General features: G+C 44.2%; 1 protein-coding gene across 1 annotated transcript; it reads left to right on the top strand.

Annotated features, from left to right (window-relative positions):
* Nucleotides 1–24,936, top strand: LOC139559178 (transcription factor Sp4-like). Its single transcript, XM_071374946.1, has 14 exons — nt 1–571; nt 955–1,025; nt 2,376–2,453; nt 4,359–4,655; nt 4,875–5,089; nt 7,786–8,296; nt 8,448–8,522; nt 10,785–10,862; nt 10,946–11,026; nt 11,271–11,535; nt 12,665–12,863; nt 13,028–13,095; nt 19,103–19,234; nt 21,802–24,936. Exons 1-14 carry the CDS (start codon nt 565–567, stop codon nt 22,074–22,076), a joined length of 2,352 nt encoding a protein of 783 aa, XP_071231047.1. The 5' UTR covers nt 1–564; the 3' UTR covers nt 22,077–24,936.
* Nucleotides 24,937–26,356: the final 1,420 nt, after the last annotated feature.

Raw genomic sequence — 26,356 nt, 5'->3', positions numbered from 1 at the left:
GAGCACACCGCCCACAAAAAATCCACAGATATCTATCTGTCTCCAGATGCAATTATACAGTGCAACTATAAAGAATGGACATAAAATAGTGCTATTTATAAGGGGTGTTTTTGCATGAAGATCGTTGGAAAGGCTTGTTCTAGGCTACCTAGCGACAGAAACAGCAGCGGCAGAAAGAGAGGCGAGAGAGGGGTGTTGGGTAAATGAAAGTGGGTGGGCCTACCGCGAACACACACACTACCAACTTCGATCAGGATACATTTATGCAAACACTTGATTTTTTTCCCGTTAATATAATTTACGCGCGACGGTCGTTAAAGTGTGTTTTCGGTTGGTTTTGAGGGGCGTCGGGCGCGGACAACGGACTCTTCCCTGTTATAACGGGAGGTTTGATTGTTGCTCGAGCTTGGTACCGCCCTTCCTGGCGGTGGGTGGTTTCGGTGCTAACCGGAGCGACGCCACAGCCCCAGCGCGAGCCATTCGCGGAGAAAATAGGCCGTCCTTCCCCGGTGCTTCAGCCGGCCTTTCTCCCGTAGCCTCTCCTCTCCGGTTTATGAATGCGTTATGAGTGGTAGGTACCCTCCCCCTCTCTTGTCCGTCTCCACCCTCTCTCCCACTCTTTCTGCGCACGTAGCCTGCCTGATATCCAGAATAACCCTTTGAGGAAATAGCGTTATCCTAAATAAGAGACAACAGCCTACATGTTTCCACAACTGATCTGTTTCATTGTAATACAGTCTCTAATAAGGTTCCGATCACTGCATATGCCTTCAGGGCCAGGAGTTGAACCATATGATGCAACTACACTGTTATAAAACCACGTGCAGGGAAATAACGGCATCGTATATCCCTTCACTCACAGTGGTATTGATAAAGGTGATCGCTAATCACTCAGTCCTAGAGTGATAGTCTTTTGATTGTTGATCAAGTATTGTCTGATTTGATGGTTCTCAGATCAGATGACTGAAGTGTCGGGATCAGAAGAAGGGAAACCAGGCAAGAAAGGCAAACGTTCTGGATCACAGGTAGACTGGACCCCGCCCCCAGACACATACAACCCACTTCCGGGTTCTGTATAGAGGCCAAGTTCAGAGGATTGCACAATGTCTTTCAACACCAATAATGGACTTGTGTCTTTGCCTCAATGTCTATGAGATATGCATATTACTGTATAAGAGTGAATATGTATTTTATATTTTTCAGAGCTTTTCCATAGCATGTGTTCTGACAGGGTTTGACTCTAGTGTTGATGTAGACTTTTGTAGCTTCTGTAAAAAAATAAAAATAACACTAGCCGTCTCTACAGACAGATTTCCAAGTGTGCTGTGCATGTGTGTGACATTAAATATTTGCCCACGACCTAGTTCCTTTTCTCTGAGTGAGAGTGAGAGGGCGGAGAGAGAGGGAGGCTTCTCTTCCGCTGCTCTGAGAGAACAGAGAAATGTGTCTCTCACACCCACAGTCACTTCCTGTAATACTACCCACTTCTATTGCTCTCTACTGTCTCTCTTTCACTTCTCTCTCTCTGTGTCTCTCAATTCAATTTAAGGGCTTTATTGGCATGGGAAACATATGTTTACATTGCCAAAGCAAGTGAAATAGATAATAAACAAGTGTTTGTTCTTCACTGGTTGCCCTTTTCTTGTGGAAACAGGTCACAAATGTTGCTGCTGTGGTATTTCACCTAGTAGATATGGGAGTTTATCAAAATTGGATTGTTTTTTTGAATTATTTGTGGGTCTTTGTAATCTGGGGGAAATATGTGTCTCTAATATGGTCATACATTTGGCAGGAGGTTGGGAAGTGCAGCTCAGTTTCCATCTCATTTTGTGGGCAGTGTGCACATAGCCTGTCTTCTCTTGAGAGCCAGGTCTACCTTTCTCAATAGCAATGTTATGCTCACTGAGTCTATACATAGTCAAAACCTTCCTTAGGTTTGGGTCAGTCACAGTGGTCAGGTATTCTGTCACTGTGTACTCTCTGTTTAGGGCCAGAAAGCATTCAAGTTTGCTAAGTTTCTTTGGTTAATTCTTTGCAATGTGTCAAGTAATTCTCTTTTTGTTTTCTCATGATTTGGTTGGGTCTAATTGTGTTGCTGTCCTGGGTCTCTGTGGGCTCTGTTTGTGCTTGTGAACAGAGCCCCAGGACCAGCTTGCTTAGGGGACTCTTCTCGATGTTCATCTCTCTGTAGGTGATGGCTTTGTTATGGAAGGTTTGGGAATCGCTTCCTTGTAGGTCTTTGTATAATTTTACAGCTATTTTCTGGATGTTGATCTCTCTCTCTCTGTCAATCTTTGTTTGTATGTTCTCTGTGTATGAATGTGCGTTCTATTTTTGAATTCCTCCTTATCTGTGTGTGTGTGTGTTCTCCCTAGGATTCCCAGACGTCTCCCCTAGCCCTGCTGGCTGCGACCTGCAGTAAGATAGGAGTTCAGGGAGGAGTGGAGGGACAGGTGGTTAAATGCATGATAATAATATTTGTATTGTATATGTACAGTGCCTTCAGAGAGTATTCATTTCCCTTGATTTATTCCACATTTTGTTGTGTTACAGCCTCACTTCAAAATGCATTTAATAGATTTGTTTTCTCACCCAATCTACACACAATACCCCATAATGACAAAGTGAAAACATGTTTTTAGAAATGTTTGCAAATGTATAGAAAATGAAATACAGAAATATCTCATTTACACTCCTGAGTCAATACATGTTAGAATCACCTTTGGCAGCAATTACAGCTGCAAGTCTTTCTAGGTTAGTCTCTAAGAGCTTTGCACACCTGGAGTGTGCAATATTTGCCCATTATTCTTCAAAACATTATTCAGGCTCTGTCAAATGCGGTGTTGATCATTGCTAGACAACCATTTTCATGTCTTGCCATATATTATCAGCAGATGTAAGTCAAAATTGTAACTCGGTCACTCAGGAACATTCACTGTTTTCTTGGTAAGCAAGTGTAGATTTGGCCTTGCGTTTTATGTTATTGTCCTGCTGAAAAGTGAATTAATCTCCCAGTGTCTGTTGAGAAGCAGACTGAACCAGGTTTTCCTCTAGGATTTGTCCTGTGCTTAGCTCCATTACATTCATTTCTTTATCCTGAAAAACTCCCCTGTCCTTAACGATTACAAGCATACCCATAACATGATGCAGCCACCAGTATGCTTGAAAATATGAAGAGTGGTACTCAGTAATGTGTGTGTTGGATTTGCCCCGAACATAACACTTTGTATTCATGACAAAAAGTTCATTGCTTTGCCGCATATTTTGCAGTATTACTTTAGTGCAATGTTGCAAACAGGATGCATGTTTTGAAATATTTGTGCTCTGTACAGGTTTCCTTCTTCACTCTGTCAATTAGGTTAGTGTTGTGGAGTAACTACGATGTTGTTGATCCATCCTCAGTGTTCTACCACAGCCATTAAACTGTGTAACTGTTTTAAAGTCACCTTTGGCCTCATGGTGAAATCCCTGAGCAGTTTCCTCCCTGTCCTGCAACTGAGTTAGGAAGGCCGCCTGTATCTTTGTAGTGACTGGGTGTATTGATACGCCATCCAGAGCTTAATTAATAACTTCACTAGGCTCAAAGAGATATTCAATGTCTACTTTATAAATGTATACCCATCTAGCAATAGGTGCCCTTCTTTGTGAAACATTGTAAAACCTCCCTGGTCTTTGTGGTTGAATCTGTGTTTGAAATTCACTGCTTGACTGAGGGACCTTACAGATAACTAACTGTATGTGTGGGGTACAGAGATAAGGTAGTCTTTCAAAAATCATGTTAAACACTATTATTGCACACAGAGTGATACCATGCAACTAATGTGACCTATTAAGCAAATTTGTACTACTGAAGTTATTTAGTCTCGCCATAACAAAGAGGTTGAATACTTATTGACTCAAGACATTTAAGATTTTTTATGAATTTGTAAACATTTTGAAAAACAATTCCACTTTGACATTATGGGGTATTGTGACCAAAAATCTGAATTGAATACATTTTTAATTCCGTCTGTAACACAACAAAATGTGGAAAAGGTCAAAGGGGCGTGAATACGTTCTAAAAGCTCTGTAGATGTTTGGTTTCTCCTATAACTGTACTTGTTGCTGTTGTACTTGTTGTTTGGCAATGTAAGTTCTGTAATAATAGTAACCTATAAAGGCTCTTACATGCTAACAAGTTCCAAGGCATTATACCTGCAGACGTTCAGTAAAGTGTCACTGTGTTGAAGGGGCTTCTGGCTGCAGGGTGGCCAGATACATCTAGACCTGGGAATCAGACTTAAGTTCCTACTTCAGTACGTTTGTTCAATGATGTTTTCTCATTCTTTTATTTATTGTTTATGTGTGTTTATTTGCAGGTGCAGGGTGGACAGTTCCAGGGTCATATAGTTGTAGACGCAGCGGGTAATCAGACTTTGGTTCAACAACAGTTGGAACTGGTTCCTGCCCAGTTCACTGGAAACGGCTGGCAGATCATCACTACAGCTCCCCAAATGGCCAAGGACACTGCCAATCAACCCGTCGCCGTGACGCTGGCCACCACTTCAGCCAATGACAGTGCTCCGGCAGGCCGTAAGATGAAGGCTGTGGGCGGGACTAACACCGTAGCAGCCAATCAGCAGGTGCAGCAGCAGCAGCAGTTCCAGATCATCCAGGTGTGTGCGTAACAGTATAACGTGTGCGCGTGTGTGAGTGTATAGAAGGGAATGTTGTCTGACTGGGAATTCTGGTACTATAACTTATAATAAATAGTATTTTTCTTCGACATGTGTGGTGGATTACTATGTGTTGTACTATATATCTGTTAGAGTTCAGAACATGGCCACCTAATGCCACTGTTTTTATGTCATGTTAATGTTTTGGTCCCTGTCCAGGTGCAAAACATGCCGTCGTCGGGGGGTGGGGTCCAATACCAGGTGATCCCCCACCTGCAGACGGCCGACGGCCAACAGATCCACATCAGCCCCCAGACCGCATCCCTGGGGGGCCAACAGATCCACATCAGCCCCCAGACTGCATCCCTGGGGGGCCAACAGATCCACATCAGTCCCCAGACCGCATCCCTGGGCGGGCAGCAAATTCACATCAGGTGGGTGGCAGCTGGTCTAGTGCAGTGGTTCTCAAAACACTCCTCAGGGACCCCCAGATGTTTCACATGTATGTTGTAGCCCTGAACTAACTCAACCGATTCACCTTGTCAACTCACCTGATTCACCTTGTCAACTCACCTGATTCACCTGGTCAACTCACCTGATTCACCTGGTCAACTCACCTGATTCACCTAGTCAAGGGCTTGATGGTTGGTTGACCAGTTGAATCAGGTGAGCTAGCTGTGGAATAGTTCAAATACATGGAATGGCTGGAGGTCCCAGAGGAGAAGTTTGAAAAGCCCTGGTCTAGAGGTTAGAGAGGTGGTAGACAGGTGGTCTAGAGGTTAGACAGGTGGTAGACAGGTGGTCTAGAGGTTAGAGAGGTGGTCTAGAGGTTAGAGAGGTGGTCTAGAGGTTAGAGAGGTGGTAGACAGGTGGTCTACAGGTTAGAGAGGTGGTAGACAGGTGGTCTAGAGGTTAGAGAGGTGGTCTAGAGGTTAGAGAGGTGGTCTAGAGGTTAGAGAGGTGGTAGACAGGTGGTCTAGAGGTTAGAGAGGTGGTCTAGAGGTTAGAGAGGTGGTCTAGAGGTTAGAGAGGTGGTAGACAGGTGGTCTAGAGGTTAGAGAGGTGGTAGACAGGTGGTCTAGAGGTTAGAGAGGTGGTCTAGAGGTTAGACAGGTGGTAGACAGGTGGTCTAGAGATGGTAGTCAGGTGGTTTAGAGGTTAGAGAGGTGGTCTAGAGGTTAGAGAGGTGGTAGACAGGTGGTCTAGAGGTTAGAGAGGTGGTAGACAGGCGGTCTAGAGGTTAGAGAGGTGGTCTAGAGGTTAGAGAGGTGGTCTAGAGGTTAGAGAGGTGGTAGACAGGCGGTCTAGAGGTTAGAGAGGTGGTCTAGAGGTTAGAGAGGTGGTAGACAGGCGGTCTAGAGGTTAGAGAGGTGGTCTAGAGATTAGAGAGGTTAGACAGGTGGTCTAGAGGTTAGAGAGGTGGTAGTCAGGTGGTTTAGAGGTTAGAGAGGTGGTCTAGAGGTTAGAGAGGTGGTCTAGAGGTTAGAGAGGTGGTCTAGAGGTTAGAGAGGTGGTAGACAGGTGGTCTAGAGGTTAGAGAGGTTAGAGAGGTGGTAGACAGGTGGTCTAGAGGTTAGAGAGGTGGTAGACAGGTGGTCTACAGGTTAGAGAGGTGGTAGACAGGTGGTTTAGAGGTTAGAGAGGTGGTAGACAGGCGGTCTAGAGGTTAGAGAGGTGGTAGACAGGTGGTTTAGAGGTTAGAGAGGTGGTCTAGAGGTTAGAGAGGTGGTCTAGAGGTTAGAGAGGTGGTAGACAGGTGGTCTAGAGGTTAGACAGGTGGTTTAGAGGTTAGAGAGGTGGTAGACAGGTGGTCTAGAGGTTAGAGAGGTGGTAGACAGACGGTCTAGAGGTTAGAGAGGTGGTTTAGAGGTTAGAGAGGTGGTAGACAGGTGGTCTAGAGGTTAGACAGGTGGTCTAGAGGTTAGAGAGGTGGTAGACAGGTGGTCTAGAGGTGGTAGACAGGCGGTCTAGAGGTTAGAGAGGTGGTCTATAGGTTAGAGAGGTGGTCTATAGGTTAGAGAGGTGGTAGACAGGTGGTCTAGAGGTTAGAGAGGTGGTCTAGAGGTTAGAGAGGTGGTCTATAGGTTAGAGAGGTGGTAGACAGGTGGTCTAGAGGTTAGAGAGGTGGTAGACAGGTGGTCTAGAGGTTAGAGAGGTGGTCTAGAGGTTAGAGAGGTGGTCTATAGGTTAGAGAGGTGGTAGACAGGTGGTCTAGAGGTTAGAGAGGTGGTAGACAGGTGGTCTAGAGGTTAGAGAGGTGGTCTAGAGGTTAGAGAGGTGGTAGACAGGTGGTCTAGAGGTTAGAGACGTGGTCTAGAGGTTAGAGAGGTGGTAGACAGGTGGTCTAGAGGTTAGAGAGGTGGTCTAGAGGTTAGAGAGGTGGTAGACAGGTGGTCTAGAGTTTAGAGAGGTGGTCTAGAGGTTAGAGAGGTGGTCTAGAGGTTAGAGAGGTGGTAGTCAGGTGGTCTAGAGGTTAGAGAGGTGGTAGACAGGTGGTTTAGAGGTTAGAGAGGTGGTAGACAGGTGGTTTAGAGGTTAGAGAGGTGGTTTAGAGGTTAGAGAGGTGGTTTAGAGGTTAGAGAGGTGGTAGACAGGTGGTCTAGAGGTTAGAGAGGTGGTAGACAGATGGTCTAGAGGTTAGAGAGGTGGTAGACAGGTGGTCTAGAGGTTAGAGAGGTGGTAGACAGGTGGTCTAGAGGTTAGAGAGGTGGTAGTCAGGTGGTCTAGAGGTTAGAGAGGTGGTCTAGAGGTTAGAGAGGTGGTAGACAGGTGGTCTAGAGGTTAGACAGGTGGTAGTCAGGTGGTCTAGAGGTTAGAGAGGTGGTCTAGAGGTTAGACAGGTGGTAGACAGGTGGTCTAGAGGTTAGACAGGTGGTCTAGAGGTTAGACAGGTGGTAGACAGGTGGTCTAGAGGTTAGAGAGGTGGTCTAGAGGTTAGAGAGGTGGTAGACAGGTGGTCTAGAGGTTAGACAGGTGGTCTAGAGGTTAGAGAGGTGGTCTAGAGGTTAGAGAGGTGGTAGACAGGTGGTCTAGAGGTTACACAGGTGGTCTAGAGGTTAGACAGGCGCTTTGGGCCATAAAAAAAAACATTTTTAGATGGAAACAGATAAAGTTATTCTATTCTATTCAGTCCGGCCCAGGGGGGTCTACCAGAGCAGGTCCAGCTGATCCAGAACCAATCCCAGACCCAGGCAATCCTACAGCCAGCCAATCAGCAAGCCATCCTCACTAGTTCAGCCAATCAGACGTTGCAGCTTCGTTCCGCCCAGTCCTTCCCGTTGCAGATGCAGACCTTACAGGGCTCCCAGACCCAGGTCATGACTACAGTACCCATAAACATCGGCGGTATGACCCTCGCCCTGCCGGTCATGAATAATTTAGCGGGGAGTGGAGCCGTGCAGCTTGTCCAATCAGCCGATGGCAGCTTTACCGTAGCTAACGGCAACCAACTTGTGACGACAACTGCAGCGGCGGTGTCCGGGGCAGTTACTGTTACCGGGTCGTCTTGTGGTACCATAACAACTGTTGCCGGGGGGGATGGAGCGTCGACAGACGGAACACAGCTGAGTTCTGTAGCCGGGTCGGACGGAGGTACGGCGAGAGACACACAGAACCAACCCAGCGACCAGGACTCTCAGATGGTATGTGTGTGTTTGTGTGACTAAACATCTGTGTTGTAAAGGGATTTATTGATTGATTGTTTGGTTGATTAATGAATGTATTGATTGGTTGATTGATTGGTTGATTAATTAATGTATTGATTGGTTGTTTGGTTGGTTGCTTGATTGACAGGTCCAGAGTCAGGCCAACGGACTGCAGAGCCAATCAGATCCTCCAGGGACCATCCAGCAGGTCATCGTGGGACAGGTGGGTTCTACTCCTCTTATTTGACCTTTAAACTTCTATTCTACTCTATTTTACTATTTTCTACTCTATTCTACTCTATTCTATTCTGCTCTACTCTTGTTTACTCTATTCTACTCTATTCTACTCTACTTTATTTTACTATTTTCTACTCTAGTCTACTCTTTTTTACTCTATTCTACTCTATTCTACTCTACTCTATTTTACTATTTTCTACTCTACTCTATTCTACTCTACTCCTTTTTACTCTATTCTACTCTATTCTACTCTACTCTATTCCACTCTATTTTACTCTATTCTACTCCATTTCACTCTACTCCATTCCACTCTACTCTTTTACTATCATTCCACTCCATTCTACTCCACTCCTGTTCACTCCATTCCACTCCATTCCACTACATTCCTTTTCACTCCATTCCACTCCATTTCACAGTTTTTCATTCCACTCCATTCCACTCTTTTCCACTCCACTCCATTCCACTCCACTCTTTTTCACTCCATTCCACTCCATTCCATTTCACTCCATTCCACTCCACTCCATTTCACTACATTCCACTCCATTCCACTCCTCTTTCCACTCCATTCCACTCCACTCCTTTTCACTCCATTCCACTCCATTTCACTCATTTTTTCACTCCATTCCACTCCACTCCATTTCACTCAATTCCACTCCATTCCACTCCGTTCCACTCCACTCCATTCCACTCCATTCCACTTCATTCCACTCCACTCCATTTCACTCAATTCCACTACATTCCACTCCACTCTTTTTCACTCCATTACACTCCATTCCACTCCACTCCATTCCACTACACTCCATTTCACTCAATTCCACTCCATTCCATTCCACAATTTTTTCACTCCATTCCACTCCATTCCAATCAATTCCACTCCATTCCTTTTCACTCCATTCCACTCCATTCCACTCCACTCCACTCCATTCCGTTCCATTCCACTCCACTCCATTTCACTGCATTTCAATATCTTCCATTCCACTCCACTCCATTTTCACTCCATTCCACTCCATTCCACTCCACTCCATTTCACTCAATTCCACTCCATTCCACTCCATTTTTTCACTCCATTCCACTCCACTGCACTCCATTTCACTCAATTCCACTCCATTCCACTCCATTCCACTCCACTCCATTTCAATATCTTCCATTCCACTCCACTCCATTTCCACTCCATTCCACTCCACTCCATTTCCACTCCATTCCACTCCACTCCATTTCAATATTTCCATTCCACTCCACTCAATTTCCACTCCATTCCACTCCATTCCACTCCACTCCATTTCACTCATATTCCACTCCATTCCACTCCATTCTTCACTCCATTCCACTCCATTCCACTCCAATTAACTATATTCCACTCCATTCCACTCCACTCCTTTTCACTCCATTCCACTCCACTCCATTCCACTCCACTCGTTTTCACTCCATTCCACTCCATTCCACTCCATTCCACTCCACTCCACTTCACTCCATTCCACTCCATTCCACTCCACTCCATTCCGCTCCATTTCACTGCATTTCACTATTTTCCACTCCATTCCATTCCACTCCACTCCATTTTCACTCCATTCCACTCCACTCCATTTCACTCATTTTCCACTCCATTCCACTCTATGTTTCACTCCATTCCACTCCATTCCACTCTACTGCACTCCGTTTCACTCCATTCCACTCCATTCCATCTGCTTTTTTCACTCTATTCTATTCTACTCTATTCTACTCTACTCTATTTAACTATTTTCTACTCTATTCTACTCTACTCCTTTTTACTCTATTCTACTCTATTCTACTATACTCTACTCTATTTTACTCTATTCTACTCTACTCTATTTTACTCTTTTCTTTTCTATTCTACTCTACTCATTTTTATTCTATTCTACTCTATTCTACTCTACTATATTTTACTCCTTTCTACTCTATTCTACTCTACTTTTTTTTACTCTATTCTACTCTACTCTATTTTACTCTATTATACTCTATTCTACTCTACTCTACTTTATTTTACTATTTTCTACTCTATTCTACTCTACTCATTTTTACTCTATTCTACTCTATTCTACTCCTATTTTACTATTTTTTACTCTATTCTACTCTACTCTATTCTACTCTGTTCTACTCTACTCTATTCTATTCTACTCTACTATATTCTACTCTACACTACTCTATTCTACTCTATTCTATTCAAGTATGATATGGGATTATACTATAATAAATTATATTCTAAGTAATTGTTATCATCATTGTTCAGATGGGCAACCAGTTGTTGCAGCAGATCCAGATCCAGCCACAGCAGATCACACAGGCCCAGATCCAGCCACAGAACCAGGTAATACACACACACACGCGCACACACACACACACACAGTGAATCCGCAGAAAGTGTGTAAACTCTGTGTTTGTTTCTACCAGTTCCAGGGCCAGCAGATTCAAACCTTTCAGTTAGGACCAGGTGGGACCCTACAGCCCATACAAGCCTTCCAGAACCAACAGGTAACTAGCCAGCTGCTCTCTCTTCTCTTTCCTTAACTACCTTTATCGTTTTGAGTTGCTTCATTCCCACTCCTTTGTACCTGGGGATTTGAGGGATATTTTGGGGCAGTAAATTACGGACGAGATAAATAAATCTGAAGGCTTATTTTTCTTCTATCGTCAATGATTGTAATGTTTGTTGTATTGATTTGAATTGAATGTCTGAATGATTGATATCCTATTTGTATTCATTGATTTCCTCCAGGTTCTGATCCGGACCCCAACCCTCTCTCCGTCGGGTCAGATCACGTGGCAGACCCTGCAGCTCCCCGGGGGAATGTCTGTGCCCCAGCAGCTGACCCTGGCCCCTGTGGGCGGGGGGGGATTCATGCAGCTGGGGGGGGCTCCCCTGACACTGAGCACAGCCCAGATCAACCCTGGGTCGGGGGTGCAGACAGTCAGCATCGCCGGGCTGGGCACCACTGGGGTACAGATGCAGGGGTTACCCCTCACCATCACCGGACTACAGGGTAAAAACACAGAGAGAGAGACAGAGAGAGAGAGCGAGAGAGAGAGAGAGAGAGAGAGCCAGACAAACAGAGAGAGAGACAGAGAGAGCAAGAGAGAGCCAGACAGAGAGAGAGAGAGCCAGACAGACAGAGAGAGAGAGCCAGACAGACAGAGAGAGAGAGAGCCAGACAGACATAGAGAGAGAGAGCAAGAGAGAGACAGAGAGACAGAGAAAGACAGAGACAGAGAGAGAGAGACAGACAGAGAGAGAGAGAGACAGACAGACAGACAGACAGACAGACAGACAGACAGACAGACAGACAGACAGACAGACAGACAGACAGACAGACAGACAGACAGACAGACAGAGAGAGAGAGACAGAGAGAGAAAGACAGAGAAAGACAGAGACAGAGAAAGACAGACAGACAGACAGACAGACAGACAGACAGACAGGGTGTGTGTTGAGTGTTGTTCTTTATTGTCTGGGGGGGTTGGGAGCAGAGCTATAAAAAATGTTTGCCATTCTATTCCACTCTACTGTGTTCCATTCCACTCTACTGTGTTCCATTCCACTCTACTGTATTCCATTCCACTCTACTGTATTCCATTCCACTCTACTGTATTCCACCCTACTGTATTCCATTCCACTCTACTGTATTCCATTCCACTCTACTGTATTCCATTCCACTCTACTGTATTCCACCCTACTGTATTCCACTCTACTGTATTCCATTCCACTCTACTGTATTCCATTCCACTCTACTGTATTCCACTCCACTCTACTGTATTCTATTCCACTCTACTGTATTCCATTCCACTCTACTGCATTCCATTCCACCCTACTGTATTCCATTCCACTCTACTGTATTCCACCCTACTGTATTCCACCCTACTGTATTCCATTCTACTGTATTCCATTCCACTCTACTGTATTCCATTCCACTCTACTGTATTCCATTCCATTCTACTGTATTCCACCCTACTGTATTCCATTCCATTCTACTGTATTCCATTCCATCCTACTGTATTCCATTCCACTCTACTGTATTCCATTCCACTCTACTGTATTCCATTCCATCCTACTGTATTCCATTCCATCCTACTGTATTCCATTCCATTCTACTGTGTTCCACTCTACATTCCACCAGGTCAGCCGCAGGGTCAGGAGGGAGGAGTTAAGGTCGAGCCATCCCCGGTGACGGTAACCGCGGGTAACATGGCGGGGTCATCGCTTAGTCCAGACCAGATGGGTTCTGTACAGAGTTCATCAGACCAGGAAGGACCGCCCAGCAAGAGGCTTCGCAGGGTGGCGTGCTCCTGTCCTAACTGTAGGGCCGGAGAGGGGAGGTACATGTGTACGCACCCACACACACACTCAAACACAAACTGTCTGTCTCTGTCTCTGACTCTGTGTGTGTGTGTGTGTGTGTGTGTGTGTGTGTGTGTGTGTGTGTGTGTGTGTGTGTGTGTGTGTGTGTGTGTGTGTGTGTGTGTGTGTGTGTGTGTTGCAGGACCATTGGAGACCCATCTAAGAAGAAGCAGCATGTGTGTCACATGGAGGGCTGTGGAAAGGTCTACGGTAAGACCAGTCTATACTGTGGAAAGGTCTACGGTAAGACCAGTCTATACTGTGGAAAGGTTTACGGTAAGACCAGTCTATACTGTGGAAAGGTCTACGGTAAGACCAGTCTATACTGTGGAAAGGTTTACGGTAAGACCAGTCTATACTGTGGAAAGGTCTACAGTAAGACCAGTCTATACTGTGGAAAGGTCTACGGTAAGACCAGTCTATACTGTGGAAAGGTCTACGGTAAGACCAGTCTATACTGTGGAAAGGTCTACGGTAAGACCAGTCTATACTGTGGAAAGGTTTATGGTAAGACCAGTCTATACTGTGGAAAGGTCTACGGTAAGACCAGTCTATACTGTGGAAAGGTTTATGGTAAGACCAGTCTATACTGTGGAAAGGTTTATGGTAAGACCAGTCTATACTGTGGAAAGGTCTACGGTAAGACCAGTCTATACTGTGGAAAGGTCTACGGTAAGACCAGTCTATACTGTGGAAAGGTTTACGGTAAGACCAGTCTATACTGTGGAAAGGTCTACGGTAAGACCAGTCTATACTGTGGAAAGGTCTACGGTAAGACCAGTCTATACTGTGGAAAGGTCTACGGTAAGACCAGTCTATACTGTGGAAAGGTTTATGGTAAGACCAGTCTATACTGTGGAAAGGTCTACGGTAAGACCAGTCTATACTGTGGAAAGGTCTACGGTAAGACCAGTCTATACTGTGGAAAGGTCTACGGTAAGACCAGTCTATACTGTGGAAAGGTCTACGGTAAGACCAGTCTATACTGTGGAAAGGTCTACGGTAAGACCAGTCTATACTGTGGAAAGGTCTACGGTAAGACCAGTCTATACTGTGGAAAGGTCTACGGTAAGACCAGTCTATACTGTGGAAAGGTCTACGGTAAGACCAGTCTATACTGTGGAAAGGTCTACGGTAAGACCAGTCTATACTGTGGAAAGGTCTACGGTAGGACCAGTCTATACTGTGGAAAGGTTTATGGTAAGACCAGTCTATACTGTGGAAAGGTCTACGGTAAGACCAGTCTATACTGTGGAAAGGTCTACGGTAAGACCAGTCTATACTGTGGAAAGGTTTACGGTAAGACCAGTCTATACTGTGGAAAGGTTTACGGTAAGACCAGTCTATACTGTGGAAAGGTCTACGGTAAGACCAGTCTATACTGTGGAAAGGTCTACGGTAAGACCAGTCTATACTGTGGAAAGGTCTACGGTAAGACCAGTCTATACTGTGAAAAGGTCTACGGTAGGACCAGTCTATACTGTGGAAAGGTCTACGGTAAGACCAGTCTATACTGTGGAAAGGTTTATGGTAAGACCAGTCTATACTGTGGAAGGTCTACGGTAAGACCAGTCTATACTGTGGAAAGGTCTACGGTAAGACCAGTCTATACTGTGGAAAGGTCTACGGTAAGACCAGTCTATACTGTGGAAAGGTCTACGGTAAGACCAGTCTATACTGTGGAAAGGTCTACGGTAAGACCAGTCTATACTGTGGAAAGGTTTACGGTAAGACCAGTCTATACTGTGGAAAGGTTTACGGTAGGACCAGTCTATACTGTGGAAAGGTCTACGGTAAGACCAGTCTATACTGTGGAAAGGTCTACGGTAAGACCAGTCTATACTGTGGAAAGGTTTATGGTAAGACCAGTCTATACTGTGGAAAGGTCTACGGTAAGACCAGTCTATACTGTGGAAAGGTCTACGGTAAGACCAGTCTATACTGTGGAAAGGTCTACGGTAAGACCAGTCTATACTGTGGAAAGGTCTACGGTAAGACCAGTCTATACTGTGGAAAGGTTTATGGTAAGACCAGTCTATACTGTGGAAAGGTCTACGGTAAGACCAGTCTATACTGTGGAAAGGTCTACGGTAAGACCAGTCTATACTGTGGAAAGGTCTACGGTAAGACCAGTCTATACTGTGGAAAGGTCTACGGTAAGACCAGTCTATACTGTGGAAAGGTCTACGGTAAGACCAGTCTATACTGTGGAAAGGTCTACGGTAGGACCAGTCTATACTGTGGAAAGGTTTATGGTAAGACCAGTCTATACTGTGGAAAGGTCTACGGTAAGACCAGTCTATACTGTGGAAAGGTCTACGGTAAGACCAGTCTATACTGTGGAAAGGTTTACGGTAAGACCAGTCTATACTGTGGAAAGGTTTACGGTAAGACCAGTCTATACTGTGGAAAGGTCTACGGTAAGACCAGTCTATACTGTGGAAAGGTCTACGGTAAGACCAGTCTATACTGTGGAAAGGTCTACGGTAAGACCAGTCTATACTGTGGAAAGGTCTACGGTAAGACCAGTCTATACTGTGGAAAGGTTTACGGTAAGACCAGTCTATACTGTGGAAGGTCTACGGTAAGACCAGTCTATACTGTGGAAAGGTCTATGGTAAGACCAGTCTATACTGTGGAAAGGTCTACGGTAAGACCAGTCTATACTGTGGAAAGGTCTACGGTAAGACCAGTCTATACTGTGGAAAGGTCTACGGTAAGACCAGTCTATACTGTGGAAAGGTCTACGGTAAGACCAGTCTATACTGTGGAAAGGTCTACGGTAGGACCAGTCTATACTGTGGAAAGGTTTATGGTAAGACCAGTCTATACTGTGGAAAGGTCTACGGTAAGACCAGTCTATACTGTGGAAAGGTCTACGGTAAGACCAGTCTATACTGTGGAAAGGTTTACGGTAAGACCAGTCTATACTGTGGAAAGGTTTACGGTAAGACCAGTCTATACTGTGGAAAGGTCTACGGTAAGACCAGTCTATACTGTGGAAAGGTCTACGGTAAGACCAGTCTATACTGTGGAAAGGTCTACGGTAAGACCAGTCTATACTGTGAAAAGGTCTACGGTAGGACCAGTCTATACTGTGGAAAGGTCTACGGTAAGACCAGTCTATACTGTGGAAAGGTTTATGGTAAGACCAGTCTATACTGTGGAAGGTCTACGGTAAGACCAGTCTATACTGTGGAAAGGTCTACGGTAAGACCAGTCTATACTGTGGAAAGGTCTACGGTAAGACCAGTCTATACTGTGGAAAGGTCTACGGTAAGACCAGTCTATACTGTGGAAAGGTCTACGGTAAGACCAGTCTATACTGTGGAAAGGTTTACGGTAAGACCAGTCTATACTGTGGAAAGGTTTACGGTAGGACCAGTCTATACTGTGGAAAGGTCTACGGTAAGACCAGTCTATACTGTGGAAAGGTCTACGGTAAGACCAGTCTATACTGTGGAAAGGTTTATGGTAAGACCAGTCTATACTGTGGAAAGGTCTACGGTAAGACCAGTCTATACTGTGGAAAGGTCTACGGTAAGACCAGTCTATACTGTGGAAAGGTCTACGGTAAGACCAGTCTATACTGTGGAAAGGTCTACGGTAAGACCAGTCTATACTGTGGAAAGGTTTATGGTAAGACCAGTCTATACTGTGGAAAGGTCTACGGTAAGACCAGTCTATACTGTGGAAAGGTCTACGGTAAGACCAGTCTATACTGTGGAAAGGTCTACGGTAAGACCAGTCTATACTGTGGAAAGGTCTACGGTAAGACCAGTCTATACTGTGGAAAGGTCTACGGTAAGACCAGTCTATACTGTGGAAAGGTCTACGGTAGGACCAGTCTATACTGTGGAAAGGTTTATGGTAAGACCAGTCTATACTGTGGAAAGGTCTACGGTAAGACCAGTCTATACTGTGGAAAGGTCTACGGTAAGACCAGTCTATACTGTGGAAAGGTTTACGGTAAGACCAGTCTATACTGTGGAAAGGTTTACGGTAAGACCAGTCTATACTGTGGAAAGGTCTACGGTAAGACCAGTCTATACTGTGGAAAGGTCTACGGTAAGACCAGTCTATACTGTGGAAAGGTCTACGGTAAGACCAGTCTATACTGTGGAAAGGTCTACGGTAAGACCAGTCTATACTGTGGAAAGGTTTACGGTAAGACCAGTCTATACTGTGGAAGGTCTACGGTAAGACCAGTCTATACTGTGGAAAGGTCTATGGTAAGACCAGTCTATACTGTGGAAAGGTCTACGGTAAGACCAGTCTATACTGTGGAAAGGTCTACGGTAAGACCAGTCTATACTGTGGAAAGGTCTACGGTAAGACCAGTCTATACTGTGGAAAGGTTTACGGTAGGACCAGTCTATACTGTGGAAAGGTCTACGGTAAGACCAGTCTATACTGTGGAAAGGTTTACGGTAAGACCAGTCTATACTGTGGAAAGGTTTACGGTAAGACCAGTCTATACTGTGGAAAGGTTTACGGTAAGACCAGTCTATACTGTGGAAAGGTTTACGGTAGGACCAGTCTATACTGTGGAAAGGTCTACGGTAAGACCAGTCTATACTGTGGAAAGGTCTACGGTAGGACCAGTCTATACTGTTGAAAGGTCTACGGTAAGTGGAAAGGTCTACGGTAGGACCAGTCTATACTGTGGAAAGGTCTACGGTAAGTGGAAAGGTCTACGGTAGGACCAGTCTATACTGTGGAAAGGTCTACGGTAAGTGGAAAGGTCTACGGTAGGACCAGTCTATACTGTGGAAAGGTTTATGGTAAGACCAGTCTATACTGTGGAAAGGTCTACGGTAAGACCAGTCTATACTGTGGAAAGGTCTACGGTAAGACCAGTCTATACTGTGGAAAGGTTTACGGTAAGACCAGTCTATACTGTGGAAAGGTCTACGGTAGGACCAGTCTATACTGTGGAAAGGTCTACGGTAAGTGGAAAGGTCTACGGTAGGACCAGTCTATACTGTTGAAAGGTCTACGGTAAGTGGAAAGGTCTACGGTAAGTAGAAAGGTCTACGGTAAGTGGAAAGGTCTACGGTAAGTGGAAAGGTCTACGGTAAGTAGAAAGGTCTACGGTAAGTGGAAAGGTCTACGGTAAGTGGAAATGTCTACGGTAAGTGGAAAGGTCTACGGTAAGTGGAAAGGTCTACGGTAGGACCAGTCTATACTGTTGAAAGGTCTACGGTAAGTGGAAAGGTCTACGGTAGGACCAGTCTATACTGTTGAAAGGTCTACGGTAAGTGGAAAGGTCTACGGTAAGTGGAAAGGTCTACGGTAGGACCTTTCCACAGTATAGGGGGCCGGAACATAATTCTAAATTATTTGTAGACCGCAAATTGACCACAAGAAGCCCAAACAGACTAAAACATAATCATTTCAAATCTTGCTTACATTTGTATATGATGACGCATCTCTCCATTATGCGTGGGAATACTTGGAAACAGAATTAAAATCACTTGGAGCTGATTTCCTGGTGTTTTTACAGTCTTTTATGTCCAGCAATGAAAATAAAAATATACACCCACTGCCAGTTGGTTAACCCTGCTGTAGAAAAGAGACTTCCTAGTTTATACTGTAGGAAAGAGACTTTCTAGTTTATACTGTAGGAAAGAGACTTCCTAGTTTATACTGTAGGAAAGAGACTTTCTAGTTTATACTGTAGGAAAGAGACTTCCTAGTTTATACTGTAGGAAAGAGACTTTCTAGTTTATACTGTAGGAAAGAGACTTCCTAGTTTATACTGTAGAAAATATAGATTTATCAGTTTATACTATAGAAAATATAGATTTACCAGTCTATACTGTAGAAAATATAGATTTATCAGTTTATACTGTAGAAAATAGAGGTTTACCAGTCTATACTGTAGAAAATAGAGGTTTACCAGTCTATACTGTCGAAAATATAGATTTACCAGTCTATACTGTAGAAAATATAGATTTATCAGTTTATACTGTAGAAAATATAGATTTATCAGTTTATACTGTAGAAAATAGAGGTTTACCAGTCTATACTGTAGAAAATAGAGGTTTACCAGTCTATACTGTCGAAAATATAGATTTACCAGTCTATACTGTAGAAAATATAGATTTACCAGTCTATACTGTAGAAAATATAGATTTACCAGTCTATACTGTAGAAAATATAGATTTACCAGTCTATGAAGAAAACTTATGTGTCTTAATATTTTATCTATCAGGTAAGACCAGCCACCTGAGAGCTCACCTCCGCTGGCACACAGGAGAAAGGCCCTTCGTCTGTAACTGGATCTTCTGTGGCAAGAGGTTCACACGCTCGGACGAACTGCAGAGACACAGACGGACACACACAGGTACACACACAGATGTGTCCAATGTTCCCTCTACATTTTTTTCGGCACTGAACAAATGTCAGGTCTGCTGAGCACAAACTTGAACGTTGTGAAAAATTCTGTACAACTTTTGGTGAGAGGTTGAACACTTAAGTTGCAGTAATAACAGGGTCAAGTAGGCTACTGTGGCTATTTGATCATAATGTAGATCTACCAGAGTGGCCTACCATCCCAAACAATGGAGAAAATGCATCCCATAACATATACAGTGGGGAGAACAAGTATTTGATACACTGCCGATTTTGCAGGTTTTCCTACTTACAAAGCATGTAGAGGTCTGTCATTTTTATCATAGGTACACTTCAACTGTGAGAGACGGAATCTAAAACAAAAATCCAGAAAATCACATTGTATGATTTTTAAGTAATTAATTTGCATTTTATTGCATGACATAAGTATTTGATCACCTACCAACCAGTAAAAATTCCGGCTCTCACAGACCTGTTAGTTTTTCTTTAAGAAGCCCTCCTGTTCTCCACTCATTACCTGTATTAACTGCACCTGTTTGAACTCGTTACCTGTATAAAAGACACCTGTCCACACACTCAATCAAACAGACTCCAACCTCTCCACAATGGCCAAGACCAGAGAGCTGTGTAAGGACATCAGGGATAAATTGTAGACCTGTACAAGGCTGGGATGGGCTACAGGACAATAGGCAAGCAGCTTGGTGAGAAGGCAACAACTGTTGGCACAATTATTAGAAAATGGAAGAAGTTCAAGATGACGGTCAATCACCCTCGGTCTGGGGCTCCATGCAAGATCTCACCTCGTGGGGCATCAATGATCATGAGGAAGGTGAGGGATCAGCCCAGAACTACACGGCAGGACCTGGTCAATGACCTGAAGAGAGCTGGGACCACAGTCTCAAAGAAAACCATTCGTAACACACTACGCCGTCATGGATTAAAATCCTGCAGCGCACGCAAGGTCCCCCTGCTCAAGCCAGCGCATGTCCAGGCCCGTCTGAAGTTTGCCAATGACCATCTGGATGATCCAGAGGAGGAATGGGAGAAGGTCATGTGGTCTGATGAGACAAAAATAGAGCCTTTTGCTCTAAACTCCACTCGCCGTGTTTGGAGGAATAGAAGGATGAGTACAACCCCAAGAACACCATCCCAACCGTGAAGCATGGAGGTGGAAACATCATTCTTTGGGGATGCTTTTCTGCAAAGGGGACAGGACGACTGCACCGTATTGAGGGGAGGATGGATGGGGCCATGTATCGCGAGATCTTGGCCAACAACCTCCTTCCCTCAGTAAGAGCATTGAAGATGGGTCGTGGCTGGGTCTTCCAGCATGACAACGACACGAAGCACACAGCCATGGCAACTAAGGAGTGGCTCCGTAAGAAGCATCTCAAGGTCCTGGAGTGGCCTAGCCAGTCTCCAGACCTGAACCCAATAGAAAATCTTTGGAGGGAGCTGAAAGTCCGTATTGCCCAGCGACAGCCCCGAAACCTGAAGGATCTGGAGAAGATCTGTAGGGAGGAGTGGGCCAAAATCCCTGCTGCAGTGTGTGCAAACCTAGTCAAGAACTACAGGAAACGTATGATCTCTGTAATTGCAAACAAAGGTTTCTGTACCAAATATTAAGTTCTGCTTTTCTGATGTATCAAATACTTATGTCATGCAATAAAATGCAAATTAATTACTTAAAAATCATACAATGTGATTTTCTGGATTTTTGTTTTAGATTCCGTCTCTCATAGTTGAAGTGTACCTATGATAAAAATTACAGACCTCTACATGCTTTGTAAGTAGGAAAACCTGCAAAATCGTCAGTGTATCAAATACTTGTTCTCCCCACTGTATATATCTATTTATATCTATATATTTGTATTTTCCCCCTTTTCTTCTCCCCAATTACGATCTTGTCTCATCGCTGCAACTCCCCAAGGGATGCTCTTAACCTGGAATGCACACATTTTGTGTTCTTGTAGGAAGCAACCCCTCCCTTATTGTTGACTAGAAATGAACTATAATTGGGCTTTAACTCATTAACTAGCACAGGATATGAACAAATGTGCATCCTTGGCTACAGGCAGCTTTGATCTCAAAACAAGCGCATTTACTCACGACCACTCATGCTGTAAACACAGTCTAGTTCAAAGTGAATGGCACAGATCCATATATGGCAATGGTATATTTGCATATAGGGATACTGCAGCTCTGATTGGTTATGGCGCACTGCTGTGTCGAGTACGTGCCTGAGTCGTGCCTGTCAATGCAATAGAATCCTACTCCGGTACGTTCTGCCTACAAGAAAATCTCCTGCATAGTTCGTTTTTATACTAAGTCTTGCATAGTTTTTTTTTTTCCGTATGTTGCGTTGAAAGTGGCTAATTTGGTAAATTCCCACAATAGGGTGAAATGTTGATGGTGTTATTAACTAAAGGGGAAAACTAGAAAGTTGAGGGATGTTCAATCTCATGCTTATCTGCGCGGGCTGATATTTTTTCTGAGCGGCAGTCCCGGGAGCTGGGACTATGTTGTTCTTAATCAGATATCTCTCTCCCCATCCTCCAGGAGAGAAGAGGTTTGAGTGTCCAGAGTGCAGTAAGCGTTTCATGCGTAGTGACCATCTCTCCAAACACATCAAAACCCACCTGAACAAGAAGGGCGGGGCTTCTCTCGCCATCATCACCACCGACGACATGGAAAATTCTAACCAGGGCTTAGGCTCCTCCCCTCGCATCGTAACTGTGGCGACGCTCTCCCAGGACTCCGCCCCCGCCACACCAACAGCCTCCTCGCCGAATCAAATGGAGGGAGAAGAGGAGGAAGAGGAGGAGTTTGAGTAGTGACCACTTCCAGTGAAAGGAAGAAGCAGGGAGGGCTGACTTCCAGGTTGGTCTCCATGGTTACGCTGTGGAGGTCAGGTGGTAGATTATTTTTTATTATTATTTATTTGTTTTTTAAACGGACTCAAAGAGAAGACAAATATGATAGACTGAAAATTATACACAGACAGAGAAATCTGAATCTAAACTAATAATTGAGTCCAACAACAGACTAAAGGTGTGAATTTGTAGAATGGTGTTTATAACAGAACAGAGGTCAGGAGAAAAGGCATTTCTGAACTCGCACTCTATCCCCTATATAGTGCACTACTTTTGACCAGAGCCTTCTGAGTAGTTATGTAGGGAAGAGAGTGTCATTTTGGATAGGTTTATTAGACTAGCACAAAACAGTTGTAAAACATCAAGAAGAGACATTGGATGTGTCCCAAATGGCTAGGGTGCCATTTGAAACGCTACAATCTCTATGCACAAAGATGTTCTTTAACTATGGTGATGAGGATGATGATGAAACATGATATGTGGCGTGGTCTAGACTGTTGACAGACAGGTGAGAGGAGCCGGTGTGTGTGTGTGTGTGTGTGTGTGTGTGTGTGTGTGTGTGTGTGTGTGTGTGTGTGTGTGTGTGTGTGTGTGTGTGTGTGTGTGTCTCACGGTACCTCGTTTCAACAGGACTATAGTTCTAGAGAAGAAGATCTGATAAGCAGAAGAAAGACAAGGAGGAATAGACTTCTAAAGGACAGATAAAAAGCAGATTTATAAATGATGCATTCCTATAAAGAAACGCTTGGCATTTTAAATATTTGTTTCTATAAAACTACCAATCGAGCTTTCTTTCTCCAACAGGCTGTTTACTGAAAGCAATACTATAAGACAATCCTAGTGAAACCATGTTTACATTAAAGACAGGAAAAGGAAAGGTTTCTTTTGGTATGAAACAGCCAGTCAGCTCACAGTGTTCAAGGTATACTGACATCGTCATACACAGCGGGGTGACTTCCTGCTTGATGATGTCATATTGCTGAGTGCACCTTTTAAGATGTAGCTCTGCCAGGGTTGGTGGGTGGGTAGGACAGTGTCAGTAAGCAGCGCTAATGTCAAAACACCCCCCCCCCCCCCCCCCCCCCTCCAGACACTCAGAGCAGCAGATATTGTCTATCATATCCCATTAAGAATACAGCAGTAATGTGACTCAATCATCGGACCTTAATACATGTTAATACATGTTAATACAGATCAATGTCTGAGATAAATGAGATACACTAGATTACCAAAAGTATGTGGACACCTGCTCATCGAACATCTCATTCCAAAATCATGGGCATTAATATGGAGTTGGTCCCCCCTTTGCTGCTATAACAGCCTCCACTCCTCTGGGAAGGCTTTCCACTAGATGTTGGAACATTGCTGCAGGGACTTGCTTCCATCCATCCACAAGAGCATTGGTGAGGTCGGGCACTGATTTTGGGCGATTAGGCCCTGGCTCACAGTTCCAAAGGTGTTCGATGGGGTTGAGGTCAGGGCTCTGTGCAGGGCAGTCAAGTTGGTGGTGCCGTTCTGTGAGTTTGTGTGGCCTACCACGTTGCCGCTGAGCTGTTGTTTCTCCTAGACGTTTCCACTTCACAATAGCAGCACTTACAGTTGACTGAGACGGCTCTAGCAGGGCAGACATTTGACGAACTGACTTGTTGGAGAGGTGGCATTCTATGACGGTGCCACGTTGAAAGTCAGCGAGCTCTTCAGTAAGGCCATTCTGCTGCCAACGTTTGTCTATGGGAGATTGCATGGCTGTGTGCTCGATTTTATACACCTGTCAGCAACGGGTGTGGCTGAAATAGCCGAATCCACCAATTTGAAGGGGTGTCCACATACTTTCGTATATATAGCGTATATATTAGTCCTATTTCAAGTAATTAGAGATATTCCATTAACAGTAATAGAGTTCCAGTGTGATTTGACGTTGGCGCTGCTTCCTCTGCATTGTGAAGGTGGAGCCCCCTGTGTGTGAGTCCTGGTACAATGCCTTAACACAAGCAGTACATACCCCCCCCCATGCTCACTTCTGCTTTCTGTGTGATGGACAAAGAGAGGATGCAGGAAGACAAGTGGTGATGGAGGGGAAAGAAGGGGTTGTGGGAAGTGGCTATTCTATTTGCTTTTTGTTATGACATGTTTCTGGTGATGTTGGTCTATGTTAATGTCGGTGCGTACACTTTTTGTTCTCAATTTTTTTTGGGGGGGGTCCTTTTTATTTTTTTCCCCCCCCCCCCCCCCAGTATGTTCTAACACAGATGATTACTGTGTACAGCTAATTTATTATTCACCCTATGTTAATATCTGCCTTTTGATGGAGTGTATTGTAAGTAGACCTACGCATTGATCAGAGGAGTGTGCTGCATGCTGTGTGTTTTAGTGCTGTTTTCTCTTTTTTATTTATTTTAAAACTTATTTTTCTACGTCCAACTGCTCCCCGTCATTTCTACTACTTTCTCGCGCCATAATATGTTTAAAAAAATATAAAAAAAGATTAAAGTTTAAAAAATAAATCATGAAATGGTTTATATACCAAACAGATGTGGATGTTTTGGGTAATATTTTGTGTGACAACCAGTTTTCTTTAATATTTTCTAGTGACATCTCATTTGTATAATGTTTTTCTAAGCCGTTGGTGGATCTCGATGCTGACCTCCGAGGCTGCAGGTTCTTCACTGTTGATATTCTAGTGATATTGTATTGACATTTTTCAATCAACTTTGTACAAAACATGTTATGTGACTGGGATTAAAGTAGTGAAAAGAGAACAAAAATTACTTTGCTTGCATAACATTTAAAATAAAGTGATTAAAATCAGTCTCAACCTGTCTCTCTCACTCGTGTGTGTGTCTGTGTGTGTCTGTGTGTGTGTGTGTGGTCTGTTGGGACATGTAGTGACACCGACCTCTTGCTATGAAGTTGCTCTGATAACACTTAAAAATAAAAAGGGACTCTCTTCCCTCCCCTATCTCCCTGCCTTCCCTATCTCCCTTCATGTCACCTATGTTTTGTGTGCATGTACTGACATGTATGTGTAACTGATAGATGCAAACACACACACACTACACGTTAATGTTTTTAAATGTATGTAAATTGTACATTATTTTGTCTGTAATGTCTTTTCCGATATGCGTCGGCCCCCAGTAAGTCTAGCTGTCACCATTGGCGTCGGCTAATAGGGATCCTAATAAAAATCTAATGAAATAAAATCTCAGTTGTGTTGTGAATGTGGTAGTAGTGAAGTCTAGTCTAAGCGCGTGACGATAGTCACGGAGACTTGTATTTTCAAATTGTCCTCTACACACACACACCTGCGGTGCCCTAGAAACATGTTGGCTGGTGTGTACTCTGTAATTACCTCGGAAGCCCAACCTCCTCTGTACAGCCCCTCTGGGGGGTTGCTAGGCAACGACAGCAGGCCAGAGGCGTGGCTGGTTGTGTCTGTCTGTGTGAGTGTGTGTGTGTGCATGTGCAGGCGTAGCTGGTTGTGTGTGTGTGTGTGTGTGCCTGTGTGTGGAGGTTGATTGGAGACGAAGAAACCACACAAACTATATAGGAATAGAAAAGACCAAACATTTTCCTGTTTCATTCCTGTGCATCAACTTTATCTTGTAAAATATTACAGTACACCTGGGTACACTGAGGGTACAAAACATTAGGAACACCTTCCTAATATTGAGTTGCCCTCAGAACAGCCTCAATTCATCGAGGCATGGACTCTACAAGGTGTTGAAAGTGTTCCACAGGGATGCTGACCCATGTTAACTCCAATGCTTCCCACAGTTGTATCAAGTTGGCTGGATGTCCTCTGGGTCGTGGACCATTCTTGATATATACAGGAAACTGTTGGGCGTGAAAAACCCAGCAGTATTGCAGTTCTTGACACACTCAAACCGGTGCGCCTGGCACCTAATACCATACCCTGTTCAAAGGCACCTACATCTTTTGTCTTGCCCATTCACCCTCTGAATGGCACATATACACAATCCATGTCTCAATTGTCTCAAGGCTTAAAAATCCTTCTTTAACCCGTCTCCTCCCCTTCATCTACACTAATTGAAGTGGATTTAACAAGTGACGTCAATAAGGGAACATAGACTGACTAGGTGAAAGCTATGTCATGGAAAGAGCAGGTGTTCTTAATGTTTGTGTATTTCACTAATGAATTCAATCACTGGATAATCACTAACCTATAATGATGAATTTCCTAACGAGCCAAATAACACACCTGAGGCTATAAAGAATCAGAA

This window comes from Salvelinus alpinus, chromosome 29 (assembly GCF_045679555.1).
Source record: "Salvelinus alpinus chromosome 29, SLU_Salpinus.1, whole genome shotgun sequence".
Taxonomy (NCBI): domain Eukaryota; kingdom Metazoa; phylum Chordata; class Actinopteri; order Salmoniformes; family Salmonidae; genus Salvelinus; species Salvelinus alpinus.
This window is presented reverse-complemented; position numbering and strand designations above follow the sequence as displayed.